At 38.6% G+C, this 21,404-nt stretch overlaps 1 protein-coding gene across 1 annotated transcript; it reads left to right on the top strand.

Annotated features, from left to right (window-relative positions):
- The first annotated feature begins 15,670 nt into the window (after nucleotides 1-15,670).
- LOC130698699 (uncharacterized) lies at nucleotides 15,671-16,738 on the top strand. The gene has a single exon (XM_057521384.1). The coding sequence runs from the start codon at nucleotides 15,671-15,673 to the stop codon at nucleotides 16,736-16,738; it is 1,068 nt and encodes a 355-aa protein (XP_057377367.1).
- Nucleotides 16,739-21,404: the final 4,666 nt, after the last annotated feature.

Below are 21,404 nucleotides of genomic sequence, written 5' to 3'. Positions count from 1 at the left end.
AAGAAATGATTTTCTTGGAACTCGGTGAAATATTGGACGACCATTTTCTCGACTCGGAGGAATCATTTTTTGAAATCACGACCTTGCCTGTTCACAGAAGATGCGTTTGTCATCTACTGAATCTTGTTTCTAAAGTAGATGTCCAAAAAATTCAAGACTACCATTTCCAGAAACTAAAAACCGGCGTATTCGAAAAATTGCACTAGCTGTGGAACAAACAGAGTTCAAGTTCTTTGAATTCTGACACTGTCATTCGCCACTTGGGTAGGCTATTAGTGCTAAAAAACGAAACGCGATGGAATTCCCAGTATTCTGCAATCTGCTGCTTTGTTGGACTTCACAACAAAAAAGGTCGTGCAATGCGAAAATTATTTATCAATCATGGATCGTTACAATATTATGTACGCACCATACATCTGAACGAAAAGATTTTTATAACTAAACAGCTAAGTGAAGTCTAGAATACTGATCTCCCGATCCGCAAGCCGATACTCACCGCTAACGCTGGTGACAATGTGTTTATTAGCTATTTTTCATCTTGGCCTGGGAAAGGGGGTTGGCGGTCCAACAAAAAAGAGTATACACTACTTTTTTCGTAACACCTGGGGCATTAACAAAAGGTGTCTGGACTTAAACTACCCTTCCCAACTTATAGCGTTTTTGCGCCAAACTGTCGCCTGAGAAGCTACGCAGCATCATCGACATATCCAATAATTTCACTTCATAAATCTTTTTCACGAAAATTGACAAGAGTCAAAACCAGCTACTACTCGTGGCAGACACTAGTCCATCAACCAACGTTAGCAAATTTTGTTTGCGGGTTCCGAACTCGTATTTCCGGAATTCAGCTCAGCAGTTATCTGCTCCTATCGTACGTTATCCCCCCCCAGTTATTTATAAAAAACATGAATTAATATTACTACTGCGTTCTCACACACTCCCAATTTCTGCTTTCTACTTTTTCTAACCTTGCGTCTACCATGTGTGGTAGAACTGAAAAGATAAAAGAAAAAGATCTGGGAAGAACAAAATACCCTAGTATGACTATTGTCCGCCACAAAAACAAATTGGCCCAGAATGAGATGTGGTCAGGGTCTTAAAACATAATTGGAACAAATCATAATACTTACAAGAGAAAACTATACAATGTTCTCTGAAAAGAAAAGACATCGAAACCGATCGCAACAAACGTAAACCGTTTTTCTGAGCAGCTGCCTTTATTGAAACGCGTTACCACGGAAACCCTGACAGCTACGAGTTTGGACCAGTTCAACAATTGTTACGCCACTTAATTTAAAAAGTAGTATACAAAATTGTATTCCCACTTATGTTATTTTCAACGGTCTACTTTATTGTATCAAATCGTTCTTGGCTTGAGCTACTTTAAAATATTGCAATGCAATTATTGTTATAGTGCTGCCCTCTGTCACTATTATTTGTCCCCATGCTGTTCCCGTCTTACTCTGTAGATGACTGGTCAGTAGTAGCGGGCAAGCAGACGTTTTGAGCCTTGCAGAGGCAGTCTATTTTTGCGCCCGTCTACGGCGCTTTACTTTCATTTTGTGGCATTTAGTCCTTTTTTTCGTTTTTTTTGCATTTTATGGTGGTTCTGCAAGTCGGATTTGAATTCCGACATTATAGACCCCTTTTACGGTTTCGAACCCGAATACTATCTTCGGACCCTGAGAGGAACTGCTCGTGATCCATCCGCAAGAGCTCGTATCGTCCGCCCAATGCCGCGTCCGCCTACAACGAAAACGAGTTGTCAGAAATCCGAATTTGTTCTCACGAGAGCAGAGCCGCCACCGATAAACATAGCAGACAATGCAGAGCTGACTGTAGCTCTCAATCGGTTTGCGGAAGTCGCAGGGGCTGATGGTGCGGCGAGGAAAGATCAAGTTGCCGAAATCGTCGGCATCATCCACGCACAACAACAACAAAACAACGAGGCTATCCAAGCCCTTGCTGCCGCGATACCAGCTGCGTCAAATGCCCTCCGGTCGACAATTGCTGTCGGTTTGGTACCGCGCTTTTCGGGTGCTGTAGGTGAGTAGGTACAGGGCTTCATCGACCATGTCAGAAGGGTAGGCGGTCTAGCAGGCTGGACTGAGGAGAATCGTCTCCTAGTGGCTGTGACCCGCCTTGAGGGTACCGCCTTCCAATGGCATGTATAGACGGGCCATCTTTATGCTACCTGGGGGTATTGGTCGGCCGCTTTGGTGACCAATTTCGCACGTGCACTCTCGTTTTTAGAGTGGAGCTCGCTTGTGGAAGCAAGAACGCAAAAATTGGAAGAGTCGTGTCTTGAGTACGCGTTGGACAAGCGTCGGCTTTGCCTTCGTTGACCCGTCCCACTACCTGAGGGGAATGTCATCAAGTTGTTGTTCGGGGTCTCGCACACCCCATCCACGTCGCAGCCCTAGCGTCACCGGTACCGGTAAGCTTCACGGCTTTCCTAGCGCGACTCCAGGACCTCGAGCAACTTGGTTTGACCCCCGCAATGCCAAGCGTACCCGCCCAATGTTGATGACGGGTGTGCAAACAACGCGGCCTGTTTTGTCAGTGCCATTATCCGCGGCCCCTACCATTATCCATCAAATGGAAAGACAATTTTGTAACTCTACAGTCCGTAACCGTTCTAAGGACCGCTCCTTTCGCAATAATCTTGGATGTCCACTGGATTGTAAATAGTAAAACCAACATGGTAGTAAGGGGAGGGAGAATTGAATTAGTCGGGGAAGTGTTCCGTGAAGAGGAAAATAAGGAATCGAAGGCGCAGGAAATTAGAGAGGGATGTAAAATAGGGGAGAAAAGTAATGTAGAAGAAAAAGATGTAAAAAAGGAGGATATAGATTTAGTTGACGGAGTTGTACATAAACGCTGCGGGACAATCGAAGAGATTGAGGTGGTGGAGCCGTGGTCGGAAGAAGTGTATATAATTAAAGAATATCTTGACGTCAGCGATGGCCTCATAGAGTCCTTCGCGGAGAAATCGCCATGGTTCAATTCCCCGCCGGGGAGAGGATGGGTTGCGGTGCTCTATTGCCAACGATTTTGTTTCAGACACCTTTAAAATTAAGAGAGGGAAACCAAGCACGCTTTTCTCCTACATGCAGTTTTAATGGTCTTGCTCTCGTGGAAACAACTATACACGATTGAGCATTGGTTTCTTAAATTTCGACAATTACACACGTTCTTCTCGCCCACGAAACATAAGATTTTCACTCGTCGAATCTTGTATGACGCGCCACCTGCTGTTTGCTTTTTGAATCCTGCGGTGCAGATGATTGATATAGAGCCTAGCCTACGCCATCTGCTATTTGTTTCGCTTACTAAAAGTGAAAAGAAGTGTGAGAGGGAGCGGATAAAAGTCAACGAAGAAAATCTCTCCTCACTTGCTGCGAAGTGTTTGAATAGCTTCAGTGTTCAAAAGGAAGGGAAAGTGAAAAGAAGTGGGAAACGAAGTTGATGAAAGTCAAGCGTTTGCGATACCACTAGTGAAGAAAATATAGAAAGAGAGGGACGTTGGCGTGTGAGGAAAAAGAAGTTTTGTGTGTGAAAAACAATTTTGTGCATCTATAAGAAAAGTTTTGTTTCTACAATATTGATAGTTTTTATGTTTTGTGTTATTGTTGCTAATGTAATTCAGTGAGATGAAGGTATAATAAAATGTTCTAAACTACTTTAAGTACGACGTTAATGGTTGTTAATAATGTTATATTTTAATAAAAATGGAACACGGAATTTCACAGTATATAATTTCGAAGAAACACATATTGCAAAACATTACTTTTATAACATTGTATAATATGGGTGAAAACATATTTCAGGTTAATACCCCTTTTTTTAACATTGGTGTATGAGACAGAAAACAAAAGTGAGTAGTAGAAGTATAAAGATTATTAAAGAATATTACATTGATAATATTAAAACAAAACAACGTAAAACATGCATAATAGCAATAATGTAGTTATCATTCTCTTATCCTTTCTCTTTTTTTTAACAGGTGATTTTTTTATATATATACATACGTCATGACGTATGACCATCTTTATGTTTGTTCTCTCTTTTTTTCCAATGATTGAGAGAATTAAGACAACACAAATGCAAAGATCAAAAGTTTATATATAATGGTTAACAAAACTACAAAAGAAAACACAAGTGCATTTACAACAGAAAACACAAAGTAGTTTTAGTCCGATGGATTCAGAAATCTTGGTCCTTGAGGGCACCTTCCCGTTCGTTCGCAGGTAGGGCATACGTCCTGCACCCAGCATTTGGATAGAACCCACTATTGTGGTGGAGGCATGCGATTCTGAGGATCAAGCTCCAGAATTTCTTGTAGTTTTTCTACAGGTTTTTCCCAATTTTTTTCATTTAGAACTTTGTTTAGCTCTAACTTCAAGATCGCTGTGCGAACATCGAGTTCGCGTTCGTGGAGGGCATGTCGAGTCGGCCAGGTTGGGTCCGGGTAAGAAAAAACAGGTTCCGGAGAAGTAGAGAAGAAGAGAAGTAAGAAAACCCTTTTATCATTACCGTAATGTAATAACAAAATTAACAATAAAAAAATTATACCAAATTCGGAAAATTAAATGGTAAATATATTGTTTGTCGGACAAGCGAATACAAGAGATGCCATAACATATAAGTTGGACAAGGATAACAAGAATAAAACATGAATATAAGAAAATATGACCACAAAAACACAAAAACAAGAGGATAATATGACACATAACACGAAAGCACTACAATAAAGAAATAAATTGTAAAGACGATAAAAATTTCAGGCGTCTTTTTTCTTCAATCCTTTTTGCAGAATCGCCAGCGATAATCTGGATTCCAATCCTCAGGGAACCATCCATAGAGAGGTGGGCTCCTATTTTCTGGGTCCAGATCCAGAATTCTTTTTAGTTTCATCACTGCTTTCTTCCAGTTCTCTTGACGAATGTGTACCTGGAGCTCTTCGGCCATATCCCTTGTTCTCCTCCTCATCTCCCTGTTGAAGCGCCTCTTCTCCTTACGCCAGGCGTGTTCCTGATCCGAATCCTCAGAATGGGGTCCTGGGCTCCTGTAGTTATCCCAGATCACGTAGTACCTTTCCATGTCGTCGTCTCGCTTCTTTTGTTCTTCCTTGGTAAATGTGGGTTGGTGCACCCACTCGTCGATGGCCTTTTCCAATTCTTTTTAGCTTCCTCATCGGTGCTTTCCAACTCTCCTTCTTCGAGCTTACGTCGTTTGTTTGCCGGTTCTTCCTTTTCGATGAGCGATTGCGATGTCGTCGCCACTTCAATGTTTTGAGCGACGTCCCACACGTTCAATTCAACCGTGTCTTCGGAGTCCATGTTAGAACAAAACCAACAAATACGAACTGTTGAATATCTGCCACTATGTGTCGTGAGCTTATATGGTCCCTTCTTTCCATAATTACAGCAAAGACGAAAAGTTTCAAATTAAAATCCAGCGGTGTATCGAATAGGTTTTCTGCGATTCCTTTGTGGACGTCCGGTGTTCGCGACTGTTTCATGATCATCCTTTTTCAAATTTTCATGCTAAGTTTCAGGTTGTATTTCGATTGGCGGACACATTTCTGGCGTGTCCTTCGTGCAATGTTCAGAATCTTGTAAATTCATATCGGAATTAAAATGGGTAGAGCCAGTGATTTAACAGTGCTAGAGAAATATAAAATTATTGACATGTGACAAGGTGGTTCCAGTCTCCGTGATATTGCTAAAACTTTGGGCCGCAGTGCAACAGCTGTCAAACGTGTAGTGGACCGTTTAAAATCTGAAGAAGTTAACTTAGTCCGGAAAAGAAAATACAATAAAAAGCCAAAAATTTCTACGACAACTGAACGGAATTTGCACATTTTATCTAAAAGAGATCGGCGTAAGACATTGCCAGTGTTAGCGGAAGAAATCAATCTTGCTGTCGATTCACCCGTCTCGTTGTCAACAGTCAGAAGATCTTTAATTAATAGTGGTATCAATGGACGAGTGGCCTGCAAAAAACCTTTACTTCGGAAAGCCAACATTGAGAAGCGTTTAAAATTTGCGAAGGAACATGTTCAATGGACAGTCAGCCAATGGAGTAAAGTGTTGTTTACCGATGAAACAAAAATAGAAATTTTCGGCTCTCACAGGGGCACGTTTGTTAGACGGAAATTGGACGAACGCTTTAGAAAAGAATGTTTTGTTCCTACAGTAAAGTTTGGCGGGGGTTCTGTTATGTGTTGGGGGGCAATATCATCAAAGGGAGCTCTACCTTTGCATGAAATTGAAGGAAAGATGACAAAAGAAACCTACCATCAAATTCTTATTCGCAAAGTATTTATGAAGTTAAATATTTCTGTGACAGTTATCTAATTTTTAAATTCTTAGGCAGTTCCCGGTGGTGTCTCTTTGCTTGGAGAAGGGTTCACCTTTCAGGAAGATAATGATCCCAAGCATTCTTCTAGTCTGTGTCGCTCTTATTTAGACAAAAAAGAAAAATTAGGTATTGATTGATTCTTTCGTATTTTTGGAATAAAAATTGACTTTTATAGCGTTCGTTAAAAAGGAATTTTAAAAAGAATGATTTGGCCACCACAAAGCCCGGACCTTAACCCAATTGAGCAAGTTTGGGATTTCGTAAAATCAAGATTGGAAGAATCTCATAAAATAACCAAGCGTACGATATGGAGAGAATTAGAAAACGCGTGGCATCAAATAACACCTGAGCTTTTGCAGAAATACATCGACACAATGCAAGATCCTTGTAAAGCAGTAATTTTAGCCAAGGGTGGCCATACTAGATATTAATTTTTTTATTGCTTGAACACCATGCATTTAACACAGGATCTAAATTCTTTGTGATATTTATTTTCTTTCTAAGAATTCTTAATAAACAAATAAACAATAAAGAGTGAATAAAACTTCGTCTGCTCTTATTGATAGCCGTTATGTTTTTTAAACACCCCCCCTCCCAATTTCAAACATTAACGGCAAAAAGGTGCATTGCAGCGCCTCTGGTGACCAAGTGTGAACTACACTTTCCGTCCAAAAAATGAAAAGAGAGTTAACTTCAAGGGATAGGGAGGGGTATTGAGAAAATTTATTTTTGAAAAAATAACATCAAATCTAAATTAAGTAAGGAATGCTATATCTTTTGGGAAAAAAGAATTTTTTTAGCTAAACTCTAAGTATTTTATTTAAAATTTTAAAAAACCTAGTCTTAGCATTACGCTTATGGGGAAAAACCGGGTGTGCCTATTTCGTGAACGAGGACCTACAGCCTTAGCGGTAAGTTTTACAAAAAAACTAAGTGTTAGTGAATTGTAGATCACGACCTAATCTGATCGGCAAAAATTTTTTAAAAAATCTAGCTGTATCCATTATATAGCAATGGGAGTTTAAAAAACACCGTAGCGCCATAAGAATACACGTAAATGGGGGAGGTGTGCCTAATAATTTGGTGGGTACTGTACGTCTGTGAAAAGTAAAAATTTTTCATTGAAATTGGGTAAACTAATACTAGAGAGGTTCGCAATTTTTCAAAGGCAGCTTGTTCCTTAGTACCCCAAACAAAAGGTTTTTGCTAAGGTCCTTATGAGTTAATCTGGTCAATGGCATCGCTATTGATCCAAAATTTTGAATAAATCTTCTATAATATCCGACTAATCCCAAAAATGATCTCACTTCGTCTACAGAAGAAGGTGTATTATAATTCACTATTTTATCGATTTTCTCTGGGTCTGGCTTAATCCCTTCGGTCGAAATAACATGGCCTAAACAATTTACCGATTGTTTAATAAACTGGCATTTTTTAAGTTTTAATTTTAAATTTGTATCCTTTAGCAATTGAAAAATTTCCCGAATATCCCTCAAATGTTCCTCGAAATTATCGGAAAAGATTATCACATCATCCAAATAAACTAATGCCTTACTTCCCAAAACGTATTTCAGTACATAATTCATTAGTCTTTGAAAGGTAGCAGGTGCAGTGCACAAGCCAAATGCCATACGCTTCAATTAGTAAAGATTATTTTCTACAACAAATGCTGTTTTTTCAATAGCTGGCTCATCTACCTGAATTGGCCAATAACCAGAAGCTAAATCGAGAGTAGTGAAAAATTTCTTCCCATACAATTTATCCAATGTTTCATCTATCCTTGGCATAGGAAACGAATCTTTCTTTGTGATACTATCTAATTTTCGATAATCTACGCAAAATCTGACTTCTCCACTTTTCTTCTCAACGAAAACCACAGGTGAAGCCCATGACGAATGCGAATACCGAATTACGCCTGCATTGAGCATTTCTTGTATTTCATCCTCCAATAATTGTCTTTGATTATTTGTAACTCTGTAAGGGCGTTGTCGAATAGGGCCTCGTCCTTGTGTATCAATTGTATGTTTTATGAGATCTGTGTTGCCTAATTCTGAATCTTTTGCAGCGAACAAGTCGTGAAAGTCATTTAATAATGTAGCGAGCTGTGTTTGAAATTCATGGTCGACTTCCGGAATTACAATAGGCTCTTTTACTGCGTTAGGCCTGTCCTCAACTTTACTTAAAGCAATTTTCCCAATCACTCGAGTAGTAATTTAGATGCCACCTAACTTAGTGTCCCTAGGAATTTTAACTTGATTTAACGAATGATTTTTAACCAGGATGTTATATGTTAATATATATATCTCCCGATACATTTCCAACAAACTCCTCAATAAAAACGCATACCGGCAAATCTTCTGCTGGGGTAAATATAAAAGGTGTATTAGGTGGAACAAACGGAAATGACCCTTTCATTTGCGTTGCAATTACTAGCGACGTCTGACGAGATAACGTCGTCTTTTTGACCGTTGTAATTGCCATGTCTGGTATGCTAGAAATAGCTGATCCCAGCCTATCTCTTGCTAAATAAATACTCTTGGCTTCTCCATCAAGGCGAAATCCGTGTTTCTGGATTGCGTCCCATCCAAGGAGACAGTCCTCAGAAACACCATTTGTAACAATAAACTCCTGTTTCAAAACTGACTCTCCGTATCGTACGGGTAAAGTAACTCTTCCCAGCGTATGTTATTTTTTTCTCCCCTACATCGTATTAATCAAAATCAAGTTGACTGCAGATCACTTGACCTTTTTGGGGTAACTTCCTAAATAATCTCTCGTGAATAATACTTTTAGACGCGCCTGTATCGAATAATGCTTGAAATGGGAACTGAAAAATTTTCAACGGAATTCTCGGTGTCGATTCATTTGTTATAGTTGTTAATTTTGCGACTTGTCGGGAATTAAACGGAGGCTCCCTATCAACTGACGTTACAGTTGATACCTATTGGTTTCCCTGACGCGGAGGAGGACCTGGAATGTTAGGCCTATTCGGGTTTTTTGCCTTTGGACAGTTGTTTGATTTATGGCCAATTTCCCGACATGCATAGCATATTGGTGGCTGAGCTTGTTCCAAACTTTGCCGTTGATATTTACGACAATCAACCTGAGAATGAACCCGAATTCCACAAAAATTGCAAGTCAGGTGTGGCGATGTAGGCCTATAGTTATAGTCCCCAGCTGGTTTTGAAAAAGAGGGTCTAGGAGCTGTAGGCCTATTTGGAAATTTATTGCAAGATTGTGCGCCGTTGTAAGTATTAACCTGCGAAGGAGGTCTCCAATTTCTATTCTGGTTACTGTTACTAGCTTGGAACGAAACCTGTTTCTTATAGGGTGCACTCGACACGTTATCTTTTTTATCAAATTGCAATTGCCGTACCGCTTGCGTTAGCTCGAGAAGGGCGCTCTTGATTTCCCCCTTCTCAGTTTTAGGGTCATCTACTTGTTTGCTTTCCTGTCTAATATTTCCTACGGCATTATTGGCGAATTCTATTTGCCCCCTTAGTATTTCTTTGAGTTCTTTTAATTCTGCGTCCTTGGTGTGAGACGGCTCAGTCACTGCCCTAATAAAATCGTGTTTTTCCATATCCGTTTCCATGGCTTCCAGTCGCAATGCATACACTCGTGTTGCAGCAATAAGATCATTGAAATTCTTGAATGCTTTTCTATTTAACTTTCAATTGTAATTTGGAATCTAATCCCTCTATACATTTTTGCATAAGGATTATAGCAAACGATGCTTCCGAATAGCCTATAGGATACGCGCGTTTAAAGATTTCCTGCAATCGATGGGCATATTCTCTGTTCTTTTCCCCTGGCTTACGCTTAGCTTTATTAATTTTCTTTTGATAAAGATCTGCATTTTCGTCCCCATGAAATTATCAAGTATAGCTTCTTTAATTAAAGCATAAACATGCGGATGAGCTTTTAAAATTGCCTGAATAACCGAGAAAGCTTTGTCTACTAATTTGGCCCTGAACATCTGGATAGTTTTCTCTTCTGACCAACCTGAGCCATCTACAATACTTTCGAAAGATTTTAACCAGGAGTCAAAACGTGCAAGGGGATTTCCAGAAAAAGAAGGAAGTAGCTGTAAACGGGAAAAGGTGTGTTGATTATTTTGGAAATCGTTCAAATCATTGACCGTTGCCGCTCTTGAAGGAGATAAACCTTCCGCCATGTTTAGATTAAATCTGGAAAAACTTAAAGTTCTTCCCTGTGGATTCTGAGGGTGTTCTGAAATGTCGTTCGTAATTGCCTTAGATTCTCTAGCGTTATATCCGATTGGCTGAATGGGTGGGCTCGAGGACAGTGTAGAGTGTGTGACTGATTGGAACGATGTTATCTTCTGCGTGTCCGTCTCCTCTTCAGAATGCTTCTCGACAGGGGCGATGTTTGTTGGCTTAGCGTGCTTTGCTGCTGTGTTGGTCTCGTTTGTATGAATGTCAGCGATTGTCTCAATCTTATTTCCGTTTGCGTGATTATTGGCTTGACGTCGCTCGCCTGCTGTGCGAAAAATGGGTTGTTGGCTTCTGGAAAATTGTTCAGTTTATCCAAAAGGAATAAAATTTCCGGCTGTAGCACCTCCAAATTGCTGATCAACTGTAGTTTCTTTAGGTATGACGTTAGGTTGGCTACTTCCTTCAGGAACGTTCGTTGCGACGCCAGCAAGACCTCTTCCAAATGAATTGATGTATCACTCACCACTGTGATTATTTCCACGTATCTCCCGTCCTCGTCTCTGTCGGTTATGTCCCGTCTTGGAACGAACCCGAATAGTTCCCGCTTTCCTGTTGGTGTGATCTCTTGCAGGTATATTATGTTCTAAATTTGTCCGTGCAGGCAAGTCAGAACCTGTCTCGCGTGTCGTGTGAAAATTTCCTTGAGCTTCGTCACGATTACCTCCGTCGGGTTCTTCGTCTTCTTCGTGATCGGTCCACTGGCTTTCACTTCCCTAATGGATGTCAGGTACTTCAGAAGCGTCTTCGGTTGTTTCCAATCCGTCTGTGTTGGCTGTTCGACGTCGTAATTCCTCTGTATGTCGCGCATCAACTCAACAAGGTGATCCCAGATTTTCGGGTCGCTCGATTGGAAATCCTTCTCCCTCTCCTTGAGGTTCTTGATGGCTAGCAGTAATAACGGTAGCTGGTTGCTCGGTAGCTAGAAGATGCTGTCCTCTTTCTTCTTGACCTCTTGAAACAGATGCTGGAGGCTGACGTTGAGCTGGTCTTCCATTGGTTGTCTTCTTTTTTTGAAAAGACTCGAAACGGTGTTCGAAAAAACGTTTGTTGGGGAAGAGGTTGTGGAAGCGGTTTTCTTAAGTGAAAGTTGGAACACTAATTTGGCTAGGAAGGAAGGAGAGTTTCTTACAGTCGAGGTGTTAGCTTTACTTTGGGCTCGTGGTTTGCGAACGTTTGAAAGGTCAACTCCCGTTACCAACTCATACACAGAGTTTGATCTTAACTTTCTTAACTGGGAATTATCTGGAATTGCACTAGGCTTCAAAACAGGAGAAGCAGATTTCCTAATAGCTTATGTTGCCCTTTTCGAAGTCTTACAACCCGTAAACGTATCAGATCCAGCAAGATTTGAAGTGGAAGTCTTATCAAAATTAATAGATTTGGCTACAGCTTCGTCAATTTGTATAGCTGACTCAATAGGACTTTTAGTAGCGGATACAGAGGTACGAGAAAGTTTAGGCCTACAAGCAAAAATATTATTCGTCATTGTGGGTGAGTTTGATAGATTGCTGCCACCATTATGTAAAGCATTCTTCTTGTAGAAAGAATGACTTTACGTTATTAACACAAATAGTAAAAAAATGAACTCGGAAGGCGTTACCACAATGTCATATATATTGTTACGTTTCAGTCCTCTTGATTGTCTGTATTACTTAGCATTTAAATTCTAAGAAACAAATAGCGAGCCTAGTCGGACGTCTTGACCAACGTCCTGCTCTGTCCACCTTGGTTACCAGTACCATGAACAGGTACAACCAAGAAACAATACCCAGATCGTCCGTACCAACAACATACATACCCGGACGACCTGTACAAACAACATAACACGATCCACCAGACCGTCCGTCCCAACGACATAAATACCCGGACGGTCTGAACACTAACACAATACAATAGAATAATAGTAACAATAGAAATACAGGTTTAACCTTTAAGATTACAAGGGACTTCTTTGGGACATCCAGACTCAACACTCTACTACCATGAACTAACTAACTCTCCCTTAAGTCTTCAACAATTCCCTCTCGGTCTTCCTCGATACGGAAGCTATTCGTTGATATCGTCGGTTAATCGACGATTCCGTAACAATATTTCATTCTAATAGGCCAAATGGATAACAAAGGAATACACAGTTATAGGGTATAAATGGGAACCAGAAATAGAAAATAGAGTTATGCGAAATCAATCTTACCGTCACCGCTGTGGCGAAGATGGAATAAGGATGTCAAACGTTGGAGAAAAATATAAAGATAGTAGAGCTTGTCGGTCGCACAAGAAGCGATAAGAAGCACTCACAATAGTTATTAAATGAGATTAAGAAAAACAAAAACAAAAACAAAAACAAAAACAAAAACAAAAACAAAAACAAAAACAAAAACAAAAACAAAAACAAAAACAAAAAAAAAAACAAAAACAAAAACAAAAACAAAAACAAAAAAAAAAACAAAAAAAAAAACAAAAACAAAAACAAAAACAAAAACAAAAACAAAAACAAAAACAAAAACAAAAACAAAAACAAAAACAAAAACAAAAACAAAAAAAAAAACAAAAACAAAAACAAAAACAAAAACAAAAACAAAAACAAAAACAAAAACAAAAACAAAAACAAAAACAAAAACAAAAACAAAAACAAAAACAAAAACAAAAACAAAAACAAAAACAAAAACAAAAACAAAACCAAAAACAAAAACAAAAACAAAAACAAAAACAAAAACAAAAACAAAAACAAAAACAAAAACAAAAACAAAAACAAAAACAAAAACAAAAACAAAAACAAAAACAAAAACAAAAACAAAAACAAAAACAAAAACAAAAACAAAAACAAAAACAAAAACAAAAACAAAAACAAAAACAAAAACAAAAACAAAAACAAAAACAAAAACAAAAACAAAAACAAAAACAAAAACAAAAACAAAAACTTTGTAACTAATTAGTTCAATCTGTTGCCAAAAGGTGGCGCGATTTTCAATTATATTATTTTTTATTGCAAGATATGAGTTTTGATTTGTATATACCTTCCTTAACTTATTCAGTTATTTATTTCTTATGATTGATTACTACACCATCTACATGTATTGTTTAATTCCCCGATTCTGTAATAACTGCATGACAACCCCTGTAAAACACACACCTATACCAATAACACGAACACAAGACATAGTCAGGGTTCCTTTACCTCTCCCTCCATCCATTCGGTGTGGAAATCACTCTTGCAAAGGAAAAAGGGGGAGCGGGCCATGGACAGGAGAAGACCGAAAGAAAAACCTTTTCGACCACCTCAAGATTCAGCATCCTGGGAAAGGTGCTCTTACTCCGGTTTTCTTCTGCACCAAATGTCGCCTGGAATTTAACAATTTCATTACTGCCGGGAGACACGGAAGAAAATGCTCTGGGGAAGCCAATTCAACATCGTTCTCCCTTGATCTGACTCTCAGGTCAGTGGGCGCGTTTTCTATGTCTTCCGATAGGCGAAGTTCTACTCGCAGAGTGTTTCCTATTCCGGAAATATTTGGTGACAAACTCATCCTGTTCTACCCTGGGGTGCCGTCTCAGTGCCCTAGGTGTGGTTGGGTAACACTTGCAAGCTACTGCAACACCATGCACTCGATGACGCGCCATCTGGAGACAAAACATTCACTTCGACTTGAGAAGTTTTGGAGATGCTCGAAGTGCGGGATTATTGATCGTCAATTGATCGTCAAAGGAAAAAGTCAACACCCGAAGAGGCAAGCCGTATTCAAAGGCTCTTCAACATCTATCCAAGGAGAGCCGTTAGGCAGGTACTTGGCGAAAAGTTTTCCCTCTCTACTGGCACCACTGAGGCTGCGGACCGACACCTTCAACGTACATACGTCCGTCCTCATCTGCCGGCAGAAGAATGCACTAGGGCTAGACGACTCTTCGACGCCTGCAACTGGTCAAGCCCGACAGAAGATCAGTTAAGTTTTTTGAATCGGCCACCATCCAGGGAGGAAATTGAACAAAAACTGTGGCGCGCTACCAATTCTGCCCCGGGAGCTGACGGTATCGAGTATCGTCACATAAGAGCCCTCGATCCTCAAGGCCATCTACTCGAAGTTATCTATGAAAAGGTGTGGCAGTTTGGGATTCCAAGTGCTTGGCGGAAATCTCGAACGGTTCCCATTTTCAAAAAAGGCGACCCCAGTGACTTCTAATTTCAGGCCAATCTCCTTTCTGTCTACACTCTACATGATCTACTCTGGCATCCTTAGCCATGGAATTACCACCATCGCAGTAGAGTTAGGCTGGTTATCCCGGGCGCAAAAAGGATTTCTACTAGGCGTTCATGGCATCTAAGAACACACACAGCTTCTTCAGACTGCCGTGGAAGAAACAATGTCCAAGCGCAAGCGCCAGTGCACGTCCATGGCTTGGCTGGATTTGTGCAATGCGTTTGGTTTAGTTCCACATGAGGTACTGTTTGAGTGGTTTCTCTCCCTTCCACTGCCGAATGATCTGAAACGCATGCTTTCCTATATATACTCTGGAAACATCATGAACTTCGTTGTCGGAAAGGAGTCTATATCTATATCACCTTCAGCGGGAGTTCGGTAAAGTGATTCTCTCAGCAGCACCGCCTTCAACCTTGCCGCCGAACAGCTGATTAGAGCAGCTCTGTCGGAGAGGAACCCTGTAATCGAAGTCTTCGGAAAAATTGTCAAGGCTACAGCCTACGCCGATGATTTAGCGGTAGTGTCCAATACAGCCCAAGCACTTCAAGAGACACTTCACCACTTATCACGGGTAGCTAAAATGCTGGGGCTTAAGTTCAATGCCGAAAAGTGTGCCAGTCTGTTGATATTAAATAAATATGACAAACCATTATTTTATCTTCTTATTTTATTTTACCAATATTGCGCATTAGCAACGGGGCGCTGTTTAGCCTCGGTATCTTTTATGTCGTCTGCTTGAGTCAATTGTAAAGAGCTTCTCATCACTCACTTCTCTTTATATAATCTTTGCAGCAAGTGGTAAGTTATAGCGTGGGTAATATATAATGACATTAAATATAATGTATTAATTCATGAGCTCTAAATAATAATGTAATGAATGCATGTTTGAATAGTGCATCTCAACTTTGTTTTCAACACAGTCTCAACTTCAACAGTGAGAAAGCTTTTCAAGTAGACCTTTTTGTTGAGGGGAGACCAATTATATCTTTGGGTCAAGAGGATCAAGAGGTCTATTTCGGCACTACAGTCGGTGCTAAACTTTGGAACTACCCTCCAAATCAGCTCACCAGTAATCTCGACAAGATCGCTACATCACTACTAGCACCATGGCAGAAACTTGAGGTATATCGGAGTCATCTTGTTCCATCGCTGTCTCATCATTTAGCGTGTGAAAGAGTCCTAAAGGATGCTCTCACCTCCCTCGACACCGACTGCAGCAAGTTTCTTGGACACATTTCCATGGTTCCGAACACTGCCACGACACCGTTTTTCTACGCTGATCGGCGAATAGGTGACCTCGGTACTTTCAGTCTTACTGATGATGTTGACATCTGGACCCTCGCAAGAGCTCTTTACCTGCTCACTAGCAAGGACCAGTTGGTGAAGGACATCTTCACGGAACAGCTTAAGGATACCATTCTGCAAGGGTTTAGAGAGGAAGCCCCAGCAACTATCCTGATTGGGGAATACCTTTCCGGGTCTACGGAGGACGGTCTCTACAGACTTCGCTATAAACCGGCTGGTACCAACCTGTGGACCCTCGCTCGTGGCGCTGCCAAACGCCTAAGAGCACAGATAGATGTATCCGGCGACGGAACCTTTAGAATTATCGCCGACGACGTCTTTGTGCTCCCTGCAAAGGCAGTTCGTGGACTTCGACAGGTGGTACGAAAACGCCACACCCGGAAATTTACATGTGGAAAACATCAAGGAAGAGTTGCTCAAGCCTTGGCAATGGACACAACATCCAAAGACATTGCCCGCCTCACCTCCTGCAGGACTAATCTACTACATGACGACTGGAGATACCTCCATCGAGCAAGGCTTGACCTTCTACTTCTACGTGGGTACGCCTTGTCGTCTTCCCACAAGTCCGGTTGCCACTGCGGTGAAAGCTCAGAGAACGGTTTTCATGTCCTCAAGTTTCAGGTTCTCGTCTGATGATTGACGTCGTGGTTTCCTACGACCTAACTGAAAATCTCGAAGCAGCATACAATCGGAAAGCCAACGACGACATCCGATCTCTTCGAGGTATTGACCAACGCAGCTGATCGTCATTCAGGAGAAAATCCAGATTGGCGGCGATTAAAGGATCCATGGAGATGGTAAAGGAACACCTGGCTAACACAATTGATCCCGACACAGAAATATAACACGCTATCTCCGTTTAACGCTCTGTAAATATTATTGAAAACTGTACACTGAACTGTATTGTATTCTATTTTACATCTTATATTTTACATTTTATAGCGTTTTCATGTATGTAATCCTATCATCTACTTGTATATCTGTTTTATGTGCAATATTCTTTATGGCAGTCTTTGCCCTTCTTATGTTACATGTGCTATATACGGTTGTTCTAGGAAGGAAAACAAAAATAAGTCATTACCACTTTACCACCATCGCCTGATATTGATCAAAAGTTTTGTATCACAAATCCATTTCATAATCACATCGCCTTAGAGAAATTCACCAACCAAATGTTTAATATTCTGCGATGGCCGAGAATCGAACTCGGGTCGACTGCTTGGAAGGCAGCCATGCTAACCACTATACTGCCTTCGCGTTGTACTACTCAACAGATTTGAATAATAAATCCATTCACAAGGACTTCGCCCAAGAAAAAAATTTGCCAGAAGTGCGATTTGAACACACGCCTTCATTGAAGACCAGAAATCTTATGCTTGTCTCGGAGAAGTTAAAAGTTTGATGCCAACAGCATATCGTATTCCCAAGCGGTAAACCATCTAGTGACTAACGGAACCCAACGTAGCTTAACCTCTTTTTTGTTTTTTTCCCCGCTAGGTGGCATTATTTAAATCTGGTTTGTTTTAATTATAAGCTATTCCGTTTTTCACAAGGTTGTACTACCTAAGTTTAGTTTGTTTTAATTATAAACGATTCCATTTTTCACTAGGGGACACTTCCTAAATTAATTTCTTATAAATATTATTGTTTACTCTTCAAACCATTTTTCTTAATTAGGATGTTTTCTTATTTCATTTTTTGATTTCTTTAATGAATTGATAAAATTATGAATAAAATTTGGTTTCTTCCTTTTTTTCACTTCTATTAGACTAAGATTTGCAGCTAAAAACATAGCTAGATTTTGACATTTTTTAGGTTTAGCAGGAAAATCAAATAAATAAAGTTGTTTTGTCGTGGGAGAAAAGGTATTCTGGTAAAGTTTGGAAATTCTTCTGGTAATTATTTTCAATACAGGTATTGTTATATTACAATTGTATAAGTGATTTATATTTTCTGGCTCATCACACTGGTCGAATTTTGGGTTTATATCTTGTTTACATTTTATTAATCTGTCTTTTGTTGGTAAAACGTTATGTATTTGTAAAAACATGTGTTCCTTTAGCTGCGGGGATAAAAATGGTTTTGTTATGGCTCTAAAACTAGGTTTGAAGTCAGTATTTGGAAATTTTAAAATAATCTTACGAGTTTATTGTTCTTTAGATATTTGACTATTATAAATTTCTTTGGTTGTAATATCCTTTATTAACTTTATCTTCCCTTTTAAATGTTTTATAGATTCTATAGATTGCAATAAAAGTGATGGAGTTATTTCAGAATTCGGGCCTGGATTCACCGGGAAAATTATCCTTAACCTTAGCCCAATCCAATACTTTAAAACTTTACCATCTTCGATACTAATTGTTTCTGACAGATTATACAAAATGATTTTTTTAAAATAAGGAGTTACACGTCACTTGAGCACTGATAAGATTTAATCCTCCTTCTTGTTTCGGCACATAAAGCTGAGTTTTTGCTATTTTTTCTAGTTGATGTCGCCATATTAAATTGTGTCCTAATTGCTGAACTCTATCTGTATATTTTTCTGGTAAAGATAAAATTTTTGCTACATGTGAGAATTTTGGAATAATAAAATTGTTGAAAAAAATTACTTTTTGTTGGATCGTAAGTAATCTGTTAAAAGGGTTTTGAACGCTTTGTTGTATTTTGTTAATTATGCTAATGCAATTCTGGTCAATGGTTTTAAAAGTATTTTCATGCCAATGAATTCCGAGCGCTTTTATAGATACTGCTGATTTTATCCAAGTGGCTGGACATTGACGTTCTTCTCTCCATCTCTCAAATTTGAACAGTTGTGATTTTGCTCTATTTACTTTTGAGTTTGTTGCATGTTCAAGTAAATCAATACAGCGTTCGAGTTCTAGGATGTCTTGCGTATTTGCAATAAAAATTGAAACGTCGTCTACAAAGGCACTGATGTGATAATTTGTTTGGAATATTGTAATAGGTTGGATTCGATTTTTTATTAGTGTAAAAAAAGGTTCAATAAAAATTATGTACAAGTACAGCGCTAATGGGCACCCTTGCCTTACCCCTCTTTTTTAAATAGATGTCTCTTCCAAAGGCATTATTTTAAAAACTTTTACCATCATTTTCCGTCCGTCATTTTCATATAAAATTTTTATATAATTGATAAATTTTTTATCTAAACCCAGTTTATCAAAGACTTCGTATAAAAACATCCTATCAACCATATCATAAGCTTTTTCAAAATCAAGACTTACTATTGCTATTCCTCTGGTTTTGTTTCCCCAATAAAATTCGTTCACTCGTTTGTTCTCATATTCTTCTTGTGTTGAGAAATGTTCAATTACGTTTCTGTAAGCTATTAAGTTCTGGGTTATATCTCTATTTTGTATTCCACCTGTTTGTTCTTCACTTATATAATACTCATTCTCATAATATTGGGTAAAATATTTTTTAGTCTGATGGTTAAAATTTTGGCTAGGATTTTGTAGTCAGAACATGAAAGACTAATCGGTCTATAGTTTCGAAGTATCTTTTTGCTACCTCCCTTGCGTAAAAGGGTTATGATTCCGGTGGACTGGGTTTTACTAAGATTTTGCGAGTTTAAAATAAATCTATACGTGTTTGTTATTTCCTGCTTTAAAAGTGGCCATATCTTTTCATGAAATTCGATGGGTAATCCATCGATACCAGGAGACTTTTTTTTCCTGGAGTGAGTTAATTGCATTAAAAACTTCTTCTTCTGAAATGTCCTTTACAAGTTCTTGGTTTATTTCTTTACTTAAGACTGAGTTGATATTTTCTAAAATTATTTCTCTTTGTTCTTGAGTATGGGTTCTAAGTGTGTATAATTTTTCGTAAAATTGACATTGACTTTCTCTTTAATTAAATTCGCTACTGTGAATAGTTCGTTATTTATCGAGTATTACAATTTTCCCCGAATTTGCTTTCCTTCTTCCTCTGCCTTATGAATACTTTTTAGTTCATATTTAAAAAAATAGTATTCATCCATGTTTTTCTTTCCTTTTTCTATTTCTTCCTTGGATTGATCCAGGCATGTGTTGTAAAATTTTCCCATTGCATTTATTTCTCTAGATTTCATCTTGCAATGTTTTTTACATAGTTTTTTTTAAATTCCCTTTAATTTCACACTCCCAACAATATATTATAGAATTATATTCTTCCAATTTTTTTTTGGCAGATAAGATAAAACTTTCTAATTCTTCTTCAAAATCTGGGTTATCAAGGACACCGGTATTGAGTTTCCATGGTTTGTTTGTTTTTACTAGCCTACAAACAGGCCCCTCTAGTTCTAACAGTAACGCTGCATGGTCGCTGAATGGGAAATTAATATTGGTGCAATTTTTAATATTGCCTGAGTGTTTTACAGAGATATAAATTCTATCTATCCTGGATTTCCCATTCGGACTGATAAAAGTATATGAGCTTATATCTGGGTTAAGTGTTCTAAAAGCATCAGTATATTTTAATCTGTCAATCAAATTTTTTTAGCTGGAGGTTAATTTTCTTCTTAGTTCCTTCCCTATCTCTTGCATCTATTATGCAGTTAAAATCTCCTAATATAATTGTATTGTCGTCTTCTGCTTTTAAATATTTTGGTAAGACGTGGAGAAAGAACAAGTGTCTGTTTGCTGCTGCTTCATTTTGTGTTGGGGCATAAATATTAACAATGGTCATATTTTTAAAATGTGCTCTAATTAATCTTTCTGATTCTTCTTTTCCCATTTTAATTATATTTATTTCTTTTTTGTATATTATTATTGTCCCAGATCTTTGGTTTTCAATATTGTTATTAATTATTGCTAGGTAATCCTTGTGAAGTTATTAAAATGGTTAATGTTTGTTTCTTGTAAGGATAAGAAATCTGGGTTATACTGGTATAAGAATTTATTTAAAAATTCTTGTTTGCTTTTATCTTTAATCCCATTTATATTAAGCGTTATAATTTTTACCATATTAAATTAACCACGAATTAAAAAACTTAAAGTATTGGCATAAAATATGTATTTTGATTGATTGGTTCTTTTTCTTCTATTTCAACGTCTGGAGGTATGTCAAATTTATTTTTACTATTGCAAACTATGGCGTCTTCTTTGGAGCATTCCAAAAAAATTTGGTTTTCTTCCTCCTCCATCAAATCCTTCTTGTCATTCCACTTTGTGGGTTTTTGCTTTTCAGAATTCATTGTGTCAGGAAATATTTCAGTAACTCCATTTTCAGCCTGTGATAATTCTTTATTTAGAACTTCAGGCCATTCATTGTTTATCTCGTTTTCTGTTGGGGAGTTCGCCTT

The sequence above is a fragment of the Daphnia carinata genome, chromosome 7 (genome assembly GCF_022539665.2).
Source record: "Daphnia carinata strain CSIRO-1 chromosome 7, CSIRO_AGI_Dcar_HiC_V3, whole genome shotgun sequence".
Lineage (NCBI taxonomy): Eukaryota > Metazoa > Arthropoda > Branchiopoda > Diplostraca > Daphniidae > Daphnia > Daphnia carinata.
Note: the sequence above shows the minus strand (reverse complement) of the source record. Positions and strands in the feature narration are given on the sequence as shown.

Excerpts from the sequence above, each read along its gene's own strand:
- LOC130698699 (XM_057521384.1), top strand. The coding sequence starts at position 15,671 with ATGAATGCATGTTTGAATAGTGCATCTCAACTTTGTTTTCAACACAGT.